General features: G+C 41.3%; 1 protein-coding gene across 2 annotated transcripts in view; it reads right to left on the reverse strand.

The window, feature by feature from the left end:
* Nucleotides 1-13,332, reverse strand: part of TRPC7 (transient receptor potential cation channel subfamily C member 7) — a 137,658-nt gene that overhangs the window by 71,866 nt on the left and 52,460 nt on the right. For both annotated transcript variants that reach the window (XM_087887464.1, XM_034403511.2), the window contains exon 2: nt 12,455-12,637. In XM_087887464.1, the coding sequence (XP_087743590.1) occupies nt 12,455-12,637 (183 nt within the window). The remainder of the gene's footprint in view (nt 1-12,454; nt 12,638-13,332) is intronic.

Genomic DNA, 13,332 nt, shown 5'->3' on the forward strand with positions numbered 1-13,332 from the left:
GCTGAGATTGGGATTAGGAGGAACAAGTGCCTTGTCTAGAACCACCTTTGAGGCTCACTAACAATCTCCAGATCCATCTGCCATACTACATCGTAATACACTGATGGAATTCTGTTCTGGTTTCTCTATACCTAAAGACAACAGAAACTGGGAGGGGTAGCTTCAGAAATGTCAGTTGGCCATTTTTTTGTCTTCCATCATAAAGAAGAGTTGTCAGAAAGAATTAAGAGGGCTGCTGAAGGTAGGTCTTAACCAGTAAGACAAGCAACAAATGTTGCCTCTTTCTTTGAGGACAACCATGTCTTATTCCTCACACAGAGGCCCAACATGGGACATGGAAGGGAGTACACAAAACCATGGCATGGACTATCTCTAAGAGTTTAAAAGTGTTATAGAAGCATACTTGTGAATTGTAAAGCACCAATAAAACAGACGTTAAGGAGGTTTATACAGAAGATTTATTTTAAAACAATAATGACAAGGAAGAACTAAAAATGATATTTGCTCTCTGATCCTTAGCTCATCATGCCCTAGAGATAGGTGATAAAGAAGTTAAAAAAAGACTTGGTGTTCAAATCCCAGATTTATTAATCATTTTCTCAGGCTTATATGTTGCTTCAGTCATAAAAGTGACTCCAGAGAAAAATGCAATTTTCAATCACCCCCACTCTAAAGCTTTCTGAAAAAGCCAGGTTTTCATGGATTTTCTTAATGCTTGGTTCTGACTAAGTCTGTGTGGAAGGGAGGCATATTTTCCATGAATACCTTTATGGGCCCAGGTGATAACCATCCCTTCCAGATGTTTTTGGATGGAGAAAGTTCAGTGCTGGATATCACCAGGTAGACATGGGAATGTGAGACAGGCAGCTTACTCACTCTCAATACTGAAAATCAACATTGATGGTGCAGTCTATTGTGGACATCATTTCCACCTAACATGGAAGATACATAATAGAGTTCCAGTCCAGACTCGCATAATGTTAAAGGGTTGGCTTCAGTGAGTGGTTAATCTATATTGGATTGAGATTAAATCCATCAAAATAGGCAGGAGAGTAGGTTAAAATAGGTAAAAGTAGGTAAAAATTTAGTATTTTTAAAATTTATTTATTTATTTATTTATTTATTTATTTATTTATTTATTTATTTATTTATTTATTATTCAAATTTCTATACCGCCCTTCTCCTTTCGGACTCAGGGCGGTGAACAGCCAAAATAAAACATTTATACATAAAGTGTGATTAAAAATAGATTTAAAATAATTAAATTTGGCCCATAGTTTAAAATTTATCAATTTAAAATCCATATCAAAATTTAAAATCAACCATAAAATCATAAAATCAAGAGAGACCGGCTAACTGAAAAAGATGAGTTTTTAGGGCCCGACGAAAAGTCCGGAGGTCGGAGATCACTCGTATCTCTGGGGGTAGATTGTTCCAAAGGGTAGGTGCCACCACAGAGAAGGCTCTCCTCCTGGGGGTCGCCAGCCAGCATTGTCTAGCCGACGGCACCCTGAGGAGGCCCTCTCTGTGGGAGCAAACTGGCCGGTGGGAGGCTATTGGTGGCAGAAGGCGGTCCCGTAAGTACCCTGGCCCTAAGCCATGGAGCGCTTTAAAGGTGATCACCAACACCTTGAAGCGCACCCGGAAGTCCACCGGAAGCCAATGCAGCTCGCGCAGGAGAGGAGTCACATGGGAGCGCCCCGTCGCTCCCATAATCCCCGCGCAGCCGCATTCTGCACCAGTTGGAGCCTCCAGGTGTACCCCAAGGGGAGCCCCATGTAGAGAGCGTTACAATAGTCCAGATGAGAGGTGACGAGTGCTTGAGTGACTGTGTGTAGGGAGTCCCGATCCTGAAAGGGGTGCAACTGGCGTATCAGGCGAACCTGATAAAAAGCCCCCCTGGCCACGGCCGTCATATGCCCTTCTAAAGACAGCTGTGCATCCAGGAGGATGCCCAAGTTGCGGGCCCTTTCCGTGGGGGCCAGTGATGCGCCCTCAATAACCAGCAATGGCGTCAGCTGGCTATACCGGGACGCCGGCAGCCACAGCTACTCGGTCTTGGAAGGGTTGAGTCAAAGCCTGTTTCTCCCCATCCAGACCCGCACGGCCTCCAGGCACTGGGACATCACTTCCAAGGCATCGTTGGGATGGTCTGGGGTGGAGATGTACAGCTGAGTATCATGAGCGTACTGATGGAACTCCACCCCAAAACCACGGATGATCTCACCCAGTGGCTTCACATAAATGTTGAACAGGAGGGGCGAGAGGACCGACCCTTGTGGCACCCCACAAACAAGGCGCCTCGGGGTCGACCGCTGCCCCCCTGTCAACACGGATTGCGACCGGTCGGAGAGATAGGAGAACCACCGCAAAACGGTGCCCCCCACTCCCAGTCCCTCCAGCCGGCGCAACATGATACCATGGTTGATGGTATCAAAAGCTGCTGAGAGGTCTAACAGGACCAGGATAGAGGAATAACCCCTATCCCGAGCCCTCCAGAGATCATCCACCAACGCAACCAATGCCGTTTCCGTGCTGTACCCAGGTCTGAAGCCGGACTGGAGCGGATCCAAATAGACAGCTTCATCCAGGTACTGTGGAAGCTGTCGCGCCACCACACTCTCAACAACCTTCGCAACAAGGCGAAGGTTGGAGACTGGACGATAGTTAGCCAAAACAGCCGGATCCAGGGATGGCTTCTTGAGGAGAGGCCTCACCACCGCTTCTTTCAAGGCGGCCGGCAGGACACCCTCACTCAAAGAAGCATTGATAATTCCCTGGAGCCAGCCTCGTGTAACCTCCCGGGAAGCCAGCACCAACCAGGAGGGACACGGGTCCAATAAACATGTGGTGGCATTCAGCCGTCCCAAGATCCTGTCCACGTCCTCGGGAGCCACAGGATCGAACTCCTCCCAGATAACACTCTCAAGGCCTGCCTCAGTCATCTCGTCTGAACTAACCCAGTCAGCGGCCAAGTCTTCCCGAATCTGAGTTATTTTATCATCCAGTACAAAATCCTCAGCTCGGCCTTGCAAGGGGTCCTCCCGCGCTCCCAGATGGAGAAGGGAGCGGGTCACCCTGAACAGGGCGGCTGGGCGGTTATCTGATGACGCGATAAGAGTGGCAAAATAGCTATATTTCGCCGCTTTTATCGCCACTAGGTAGGTCTTAATATGAGGCCTTACCAGTGTCAAGTCAGATTCGGAACGGCTGGCCCTCCAACCGCTATCTAGGTGTCTTTTCCGGCGCTTCATCTCTCTCAGCTCCTCGGAGAACCAAGGAGCTAAGTGAGTTCGGTGCCGGGTCAGAGGCCGCAAAGGCACGACCCGGTCCAAAGCCCCGGCAGCCGCACTATCCCACGCGGCCACCAGGTCATCAGCCGAGTCGTGAGCTAGAGTTTCAGGAAATGGCCCAAGCTCCATCTGGAACCTATCAGGATCCATCAGGCACCTGGGGCGGAACCACCTCGTCGGCTCTGCCTCCCTGCGACAGGGTGCGGCGGTCAGAAAGTCAAGTCGAAGGAGCGAGTGGTCAGACCATGACAAGGGTTCAGTATCTATATTCCCTATATCAAGGCCACTCAACCACTGACCAGAGACAAAACTAAGTCCAGAGTGTGTCCCCCCATGTGAGTAGGGGGTGTTAATGTTGTTGATAAACTGAAAAGCCTCTGAGGTCCATAAGAACAATTATCAAAGGAAACCATGAAAAGAATGGGACAGTGCAGGATTTGAATCAATATAGACTTGCCTAGAATATTAAACAGGTCTGTTTCCATGGAAATTCAGAATGACAGGTTTCTAACAGCTAGAAAAATGGTTAGGTAGCTTTTACCTACAATCTGTGAACATAGTTGCATTTTCTAAAGAAATGAAGTTTTCACCTGACCAAAAAGTGCTAACATGCGATTTGTTATTTTAATACAGTGAATCTTCCTTTCTCTGAAAGGGTTCCTGCATTCTATTATAAAATGATAAAATTATAGTTGCACAACTTACAAAACACAAATTTACCAAAAAAAAAAAAAGAGAGAGAGAGAGAGAGAGAGAGAGAGAAAGGGAGAACCGTGAACTCAAAACAACAATTCTGTGAGTGTGAATTGCACAATAGTAAAGTTTAAACAACTAGATCAAACACTGTTTTCTTTAAAAAAAAAAAATCAGTAATAAACAGCAAGCTAGATTCAATTTATCAGCATAATTGGGCCTGGAATTTTAGTTGTAAGTTGGAGTGGTCATTGAAGGTATCACCACATGACCTAACTCTATTTTATGACAATTTTATTATTGTTGTAAAGTGAGTCACCACAGCCGTTATGCAAACCATGTGGTCGTTGAGCAAATCCAGCATATCCAATAGGTATTTTTTGCTGTTTTCTGCTGGAAAAATGGCAAAAAATGCAGCAAATCATTGTCGTGTGCCCATGGAATGCTGTAACTAGTCATAAATGCATGCCAGTTGCCAAGCACCCTAGGTACAGTCATGTGATCACAGGGGAGATGGCACAATATTTTACGATGGTCACAAATGCCTTATATAAAGCTCCCTTTTTGAAGCTGCTGTAATTCTGAACTATCATTAAGTAACCAGTCAATAATGAAGGCTACCTGCAAAGCTCAGCCAAAAACTCTTATTGGCAAGTTCGTCAATTACACTGCAGATCTTAATAAACTATTACATAAAAGAAATACCACTCGTTTTAATAAGATTGCAGATTTGAAAGCTTGAAAAAAATCTTGTCCCAAAGAAATCTTAGAGAAACAAATACATGGGTGGGAGGCAGAGGTGGTATTCAGCAGATTCTGACCAGTTCTGGAGAATCAGTAGCAGAAATTTTGAGTAGTTCGGAGAACCAGTAGTAAAAATTCTGACTGGCCATGCCTCCATCTATTCTCTGCCTCCCGAGTCCCAGCTGATCGGGAGGAAATGGGGATTTTGCAGTAACCTTCCCCTGGATTTGGGGGGAGGGAAATAGAGATTTTACAATATTCTTCCCCTGCCACGCCCCCAAGCCATGCCCTCCAAGCCATGCCATGCCCCCAAGCCACACCCACAGAACTAGTAGTAAAAAAAAAAAATTTAAAAAAACAATTAGCATGGTTTTTTTTATTATGTACCATGAAGGAATTGTTGACTTTTCACACCCAGACCACATAGATAGATCTTCTCCATGATGATCTGCCCCTTTCAGGTCTTCATTACATAAGGGGTTATTACCCTGTAGTCACACAGACCCATTCCAATGCAATGATGGTAGATGAGAAGACTCCATGTGAACAGTTCAGCTATTCAACTGGCTTTTTTCTACTTCCATGAAATAACATCATTCATAAAAAAAAAAGAAAGAGCTTTTTCACATCTGGGTGAAACCCTTAGATCATGTGAAACCTAGCCAGAAACACACAGTATTACAATTTAAAGCCATGACATATGGCTGTCAGAAGATGAATGTTAGCCTTATGAGCACATCAAGTAAAACATGTTTTTCTAAGTTTCATTTAGTATTAACAGCTCCTGAAAAGCAAAACAAGTACAGATGGCAAATTTTCTGAAGGATTGCTTTCACTAGCAACCCATCTTTAATGACAATCATGGTAAACTCCTGTTGAGCCAAATAAACTGCAAGAAGACAAATAAAGTCCGATTCACCTTTTTCTCTATATTTAGAGATATCCATAGAATGCTTCGTATTCAAGAAACCACCTCACCAGTTTTAAGCAGGAGGTGAAAAAAAGCAGGTTGATTAAATCAGTAAAAGTAGCACCTACTGTTGCAAACAGCTCATCTGCAGCCCATTGTTTCTTAGCCCATTAATACCTTCCAGAGATTATTCTTTTGTTGCTATAATGATTATTTCAGCATAGATGGAGGCTTTTTAAAATTGCATGATTAGGACACATGAATGGATTATGGAAAACTAGCTTGTTGGCACATATCAGTGGGAAGTCTGATAGATACGAGAGTATCTATCTATGTATGAAAGGAGCAAAACATTGAAATGTATGTATAAAAGGAGCAAAACATTGATGTACTGCCATAACCATTGTGGGGTTTTTTGTTTTTTTTTTTTAAAAATATCCTCCTCACTCCCAGACACTGTTTCTGTCATTCCTGGTTTCCCGACTTTTTTATCTTTAGATCTTCAGCTTACAAACCTTGGAATGAATACTGTAGGATACTTTTGACACTAAGCTTCTGGACTTCAACCAATCTGCTCTTCTGGGCTATATTTAAGCCACAAAAATAAGTTACAGAGAAGAGATTCTTCTTTGCTGATCTTTCTCTCCCTAACTGACACTCGCTCTCCTCTAGAACAGGGGTGTCAAACTGGCAACCCGTGGGCCGGATGTGTCACATGCAGCCATGCCCACCCTAGCTCTGCAAAGGGAAAAAAATGTCACTAAACATCACGTGACAGCAATATGATGCCGTGGGTTTGACACCCGTGTTCTAGAAAATAGAACACAGAACATAGAATAACAGAGTTTGAAGAGAACTTGGAAGTCTTCTAATTCAACCCCCTGCTCGAGCAGGAGACCCTATACCATTTTCAGGGAAAAAAAAAATGGTTGTCCAGTCTCTTTTTGAAATCCTTCACTGATGGAGCACTCACAACTTCTGAAGACAAGCCATTCCATTCTAATATTATCATATCATATATTATATGAGCTCATTGCCACTCAATCTAGAGTAGGACATGTGGGAATTCAGCCGTTGCTGTTTGTAGACCATGAACATTGATATAGTGCAGTGTGTGAAGCCAAACAATGTTTCATGGGATGGCAGATAATTTAACTATATTTGCTGTTTTTTAAAAAATGACAGCATAGGGCAATGGGCTGAATTGCAGCCTATGTTTTGCTGTTGATCTTACTGTTTTTATTTCTGTTGTAGCCCAAGGAATCTTTGAGATGTATGGTCCCATTCTGTCCATTGATTTTTCCCTTCCATTATATTTCTCACAAATAATTTCTCACCACCCACTTTCCAAGTCCTATGCATTAAAAGGAATACATGAATTAAATGAATTAGAATGTGGGCAGGTAGAAAATGGATAGGATAATGTGGTTTAGATATATAATTTTTATCTTAGTCTTCAAATTATACAGAAACGACCTTTGACCCAACCCACACCTGAAACAACTTGATAAGAAACATACAGATTGCCAGAAGCTGGAAAGCAATATTCTGCTTAATTTTTCATCTCTTTGAAAAGCTTACCAAGTAATCCAGAAGCCTATTTTCATGAACAGTAGAAAATGCACACTTCTCCATGGTGCCCTTATTCATGTTGCTCAGCACAATGAGCAATATCAGTCTCACAATCTTGGCCTGTTGAGTCACCATCATTTTAAACCTCTTTTTGTGTGTGTAAAAGTATTAGGAGACAGTTCTAATTTTGTTATAATGTGGAGGATAGCATGGATAATGTGGGCAAAAGATTATACTTAGGCTTCTAATTTGTATTTTTTTCTTTGATGGTCTGCCAATGAGCTTTTAAAGAAGCTAGTTTTGATGTTTAATGAGCAGTGGCAATCCCTGGTGTTTTTAAATGGCAATGCTAACTCAGGAAAAATGTTGGGGAGGGAGTTTTAAAAACAGTAACTCACCCTTCAGTGATATGCAAATAAGACCGTATCACCCATTCAACTCAGTATATTGCATGGTTGTGTTCCAGCTTTAACAAGTGGTATGCATAGCTCATGTTTTCTATTTGAATCTATTTTATTCTCTACACTGGCTGTCTTAACATTCCTTTGTTATTCTGAATGTATTTTTCAGAGTATAAGATGCACCTTTCCCCCCCCTAAAAGGGGGTGAAAATTTAGGTGTGTCTTATACACCGAATGTAGTCCTGCCCACCCACTGCCCCCCACCCTTTGGCCTCTGCCTCACAGCAGTTACCTCCTTGCAAGCAAACAGCAAGAAAAAACAGCTCCTTTCAGCTTCAGCACGGGCTAATTAGCACAGGTTGATTGGATCGGCCTCCCGACTCTCAGCTGATTTGCTCTCAGCTGTTTTGCACAGGGCTCTGCTGCTTGCTGCAAAGAGGTAAATTGCTGGAGCAGATTTTTTTCCTAGTACTAATCAAGCTATGCTGAAAATGAAAATGAAAGTAAAGCAGGCTGTTTGCTGTTTGCTGCAACAAGGCAAAATTGCTCAGAGGCAGAGGGAGATTTCTTTTTCTTCTTTTCCTCACCAAAAAAGGTAGGTGCGTCTTATATTCCAGTGCATCTTATACTCCGAAAAATATGGTAAATGCTAAATGCTAAAGCCCAGCCAACAAGAGAGAAGTGCACTAACCCTGTTCCAAACTGTATGAAAACTCCATATGCTAACTGAACGATCATCAGAAAAAGCTGTATAATTATACTGCAAATCCTCGACTTACAACTTGGTCAGTTAGCAACCATTCAAAGTTATGACCACCCACACACCCAAAAGCTACTGATGACCCATTTTCAAAGTTATGACTGCTGCACATACACTGCCCTACAGTCACATGGTTATATTTTAGGGACTTGGCCTGTGGCTCACCTTTATGGTCATTTGCAATATCCCACAGTCACACAACTGCAGTTTGCAACATTTTTTGCTGGTTTCTGGCATTCACTTCCAGTTTCAAACAAAAAGCGCCCATTGGGGAAAATTAATTCACTTAATGACTGCAGTGTTTGCTTAATGACTGCCGATACTAATGTTGAAAAATTGGATCTGGTCATGTGATGCCTTGATTTACAGCCACAATGATTTATAACTGTAATTCCGGGCTCAATAGCAGTCATAAGTCAAAGGCAACCTGTAATTTTGGTAGCAGATTGGAATAGCATATGAGGACTGAATCTGCATTCAGTATTCTGAAAGGAGCCTGGTGGATGCAACATAAGGATTTATGAGCTGCCAGAAGCTCTGAAACTGCAAGCTACCATACTTCCTTTAAAAAGAAGCTGACCCAGGAGGACCACAAATACTTCACTTCAGTTCCCTGGTCCTTTAATTGGAAATGCTAAAGGAAAGTTTGGTGTTTAAAGCAAGGGCTTGATTACCACGCTACAATTCTTTTTGCAAAAAAATTACACTGGGACATTAGTGAAATAAATACAGTTAGAAATCAGGAATATAATTCTCCTGCCTGGCCTATTTTAAAACATTGCCGTTGGATCTATCCAGGGTCTCTAAAGGATAATTAAAATGAAGGAGCTTGCAGTGCAAGAGTTGGAATGAATTGCTTTGATAATTGGAAGAGAAAGTCTGGGCACAGCTGCTAAGGCAGCAATAAGCAGGTGGAGAGAGTTAGAAGGAAAGGAGGGAACAGCTGTTAACTATAAAATTGGGAGCACTTTCCGAGTTTGCTTCCAGTAAACCAATATCCATAATCATAGTATATTGTACAAATAATTAATCAGAAGAAAGAAATCAGGCTCAGAAAAAAGAAGCGATCAATTTGCAAATCATGTATCCATGATTAAACTGTTTAAAATGCTCTGACAAGCTTTTCCTACTTTGAAGCAATCAATTTATTATTTTCCTCTGCTTAGTTCTGTCAATTTGCAGCCTCCCCTTCTTGGATTCAGTTTGCTCTGTGGGAGCCCACAGGTCTGCCAGCTGTTGCAGACCCTTGGAGGGTAAAGGATAAGTTGCAACCATCCCCTCAATTCCACAGTCCACTGAAGATACTTGGTGTGGTGAAAAATGCAGGATTCTATTTATACGAAGATTTCCCATAATGAACAATAGTCAATCACTAACTGGCTAATCATCAAACTTTAAGAAATATGTCCAGCACCATGCACTTTGTTTAGAGCAGGGCTGTCGAACTCACAGTCCACAAGCCAGATGCGTCACATGCTGACCACACCCATGCCTGGTTTAGCGAAGGGGAAAAAAGTCATGATACATCACATGATGCTGCCATGATGCTGCGAATTTGGCACCCTTAGTTTAGAGCTATCAGCTGTTGGTTGCATAAATCCAGGCAACCTTTTGTAGCAGTATAAAAATGCCATTTTCTGTTGGCTTTGGTAGCCCTATTGTTTTGCCAAAAAAGCAGTTCCATATTGCCAGGTTTTAGATCATGATGTAGGAGGAGAAAGGTTTACATTTTTTAATCTCCAAGCTGGTTTCTTGTTCAAATCACTTCCAAATGCTACTTGTTGCCAAACAAAGGACTAAATATACATAGCAATAGCACTTAGACTTATATACCATTTCACAATGCGTTACAGCCCTCTCTAAATGGTTTACAGAGCCAGCATATTGCCCCCATCAATCTGGGCCCTCATTTTACTGACCTTGGAAAGATGGAAAGCTGAATCAACCTTGAGCCTGGTGAGATTCAAACTGCCAAATTGCAGGCAGCTGGCAGGCAGCAGAAGTAGCCTGTAGTATTGCACTCTAATTACTGTGCCACTGTGGCTCTCATATACTATTCTCCCCTGAGCTCTATCCCTAACTCTAACTCTAACTCTAACTACAGGGCACCTGTTTTTGCTTTAAAAATAGCCATAACCTGTTTTTGTTAATTGCTCATGGTTTTACACACATGCAAAGTCACAATTCTTTTAATCATAGCCTGTTAAAAATACTTACAGTGCTCTAGATATCACCCTAAGCCCAGACCATGGTTTAGATTTCACACAATAGGTAACCTAAATTCCCATTACAATTGTCTACGATATGGAAAACCACATTGATTTTGACCTAATTATTCAATGTACTATTACCATTGTCATCTTTTCCCCCCTTTTCTAGCAGCATAGGGAATTATTTGCCAGACCGTGACTTAAATTAGAAAAGGACTTGAATTTCCAACAGTTTATGGACTAAAGCAAAGGTTTATGGACTAAAAGTCAAGAATTTTGTTCTTGGCTTCTAGTCCATAATTTTGTTACATTAAGAAGCCACATTAAAGCGAATGATTAGGACCTATAATAGCTGAGGATACCTAGCTTCCATAAACTCCACCACTCCATTCATAATCTCCAGCAGTTTTTTTCCAATTAGAGACCAAAGTGGTTTTTCAGCCCAAGGTTAAATCTCTGAATTTCTCTTCTATTTAGCCATAAAACCATTTAGGATTATTTCTGCACTCATTTGTTTTCCTTTTAAAGATTTCACTATGAAAATCCCCGATTAATTATACATTTTGAAATAATTTTTTTCCTCTGAAAATCCAGAATTCAAAAATCATTTAATTTATTTTAACAGAAGAGGGCATCCGAATATTCTGGAAATGAAAAGGCAAATGCTGATATAGATAAATTTGCACATTAATCCAGGAGGTATGGATTTGGTCAAAATGTATCAGCAATGAGAAAGACAATGATTGCTAGCTTCTTTGGCCACGGTTGAAGACGTGGGAGAGGGCTCTAGGGTTTTCCTGTGCAACAATTCTAATGCATCTTTTCAATGATGATGTTTTCTGTTTGAGATTCTGAAGCGCTATTCTGAGTCTGTCTATTTTAATCAAGATCCACTGCTTTTGTGCTGCACTGGGCCCCAGAGACTTATTTACGAGATGAGATAGACAAAGATTGCATCCTTCCTTTATATTTGTTGATGTGTGATGGCAGAAAATAAAAGAAAGACATACTGTAATATAAAAATACCAAAAACAACCTCTCTCTTCCAGATCCTAAATATCATCGAAGAAGAAAGTAGAACATAAACTTCTATAATAAACAAAGTTGGTCTAAAAAAAACCTCTCTGGGCAATGTCAGCCCACTCTGGCAACTTCCAAATGGGTTTGATTACAACTCCTATTATCCTCAACAATTATCAGTCAAACATATTTGGAAATTGCAAGCTGTAGGCAACCGATTAGCATTACTTCCAATTTAAGTAGCTTTTGAATATATGCTATTCTCCTTTAGGTCTTTAACGTGCAGACAGGAATAATATTTTTCACAGCAAATGTGAACTCACACTATATTGGAATACTATCAAGATTTTTTTTTTCCACACAGTAAACAACTCTATTTTACAGCTCGGTGCTGTTTTCTTTTCATTCTAAATTGAATGGATTACTGGAGCTTAATAGAAACTCACAAGAATCAACAGGAGTTAGATAAAAATGCTTCACAGATTTATCTATAGGTTCTTTCCTGCCTTATCCAACTACCGGTACCTCAAGTAAGCCTTATTTCAGTTGAGGGAGAGTTTGCAAAATGTATCTATTCCTAAAATGTCATGCTGATTCAGTCCTTTAGGACTTGAGTCATTGAACTACTTTCAAAGTAGGTTCCACAGTCAAGCGTCACCATCTTTCACTACAACCCACAATCTCCTCCTGTCTTGCTATTGCTACCATCCTTCACCCTTACTCTCTGCCATTACTTTAAGCTCTACATGTTTTGTCTACATGCAACCCTTTGAGCAGGTAATCCATGAAGAAATCCAATTTTTAATCTGACTTTCAACATGCAACAAGGAAACAGGCAAGAGCATACTCACCTTTTTGACTTCATATTTAATGGACAGCTTGATTCTGCTCAAACTTGGACGGGGATGTTCAGGCCATGTTTGTACACTCGCATCACCATTCAGAATAGCCTCCACTTCTTCTGTGTCTCTGCAGAGATCCAGGACGCCCACCACAAAGTCCTTGCATTGCATAGATAACTTCCTATAATCATTCTAGTGAAACAGAGACAAACAATCTTTTAACAATTACAGCATGGAACTGCCTACAAACTTGAAGGCTGTGATAGACTTGTGCATGAGCATATGTTGTACCGAGTGCAATGGGCAATTCCCTCCACTGCAGTCCCTAAGCTGCAGACTGGAAGACATTTGGACGGGTTCCAGAACTATAGGAAATTGCAGACAAATGCAGTGGGCAATGATAAACCTTTCCTGCATAAACAGAGAGCATTGGCTACAATCTTTGGATGTTTGCAAGTTTTGAAAATGCATGATACCTATGTTTCGCTATGCTTTCTCTACATGCTTCCCCCCTCCCAGCAGATACCAAACCCTCAATGACAAACAGAACTGGGTTATATACAACTTTTTCCACTCCTGAATCTTCAAGCTGAAAAAATTTCATCTTTTGACTTGTTCCTGATCGTGTGGCTGTCAAATGTGCTGTTGCCCTGCCATGGAAAATAAAAAATAAAAAATGAAAGTATTCCAAATTCATTAAAAGTGAAATAAAAACCAATCTGTACCAATATTTTTTTAAAATACTCTTGTACAGTAACATCTTAGATTGTAAATAATGGAACTATGTATTTGAATGTTCCTTCATGGAGAAAAGCCTTCTGTGAATATTAGGGAAAAGACCAACTAATGCATCATCTTCGGGACATAGCAAATTTGATATTTTCATT

The sequence above is a fragment of the Pantherophis guttatus genome, chromosome 2 (genome assembly GCF_059756535.1).
Source record: "Pantherophis guttatus breed Tessera chromosome 2, ASM5975653v1, whole genome shotgun sequence".
In the NCBI taxonomy this organism is placed as follows: domain Eukaryota; kingdom Metazoa; phylum Chordata; class Lepidosauria; order Squamata; family Colubridae; genus Pantherophis; species Pantherophis guttatus.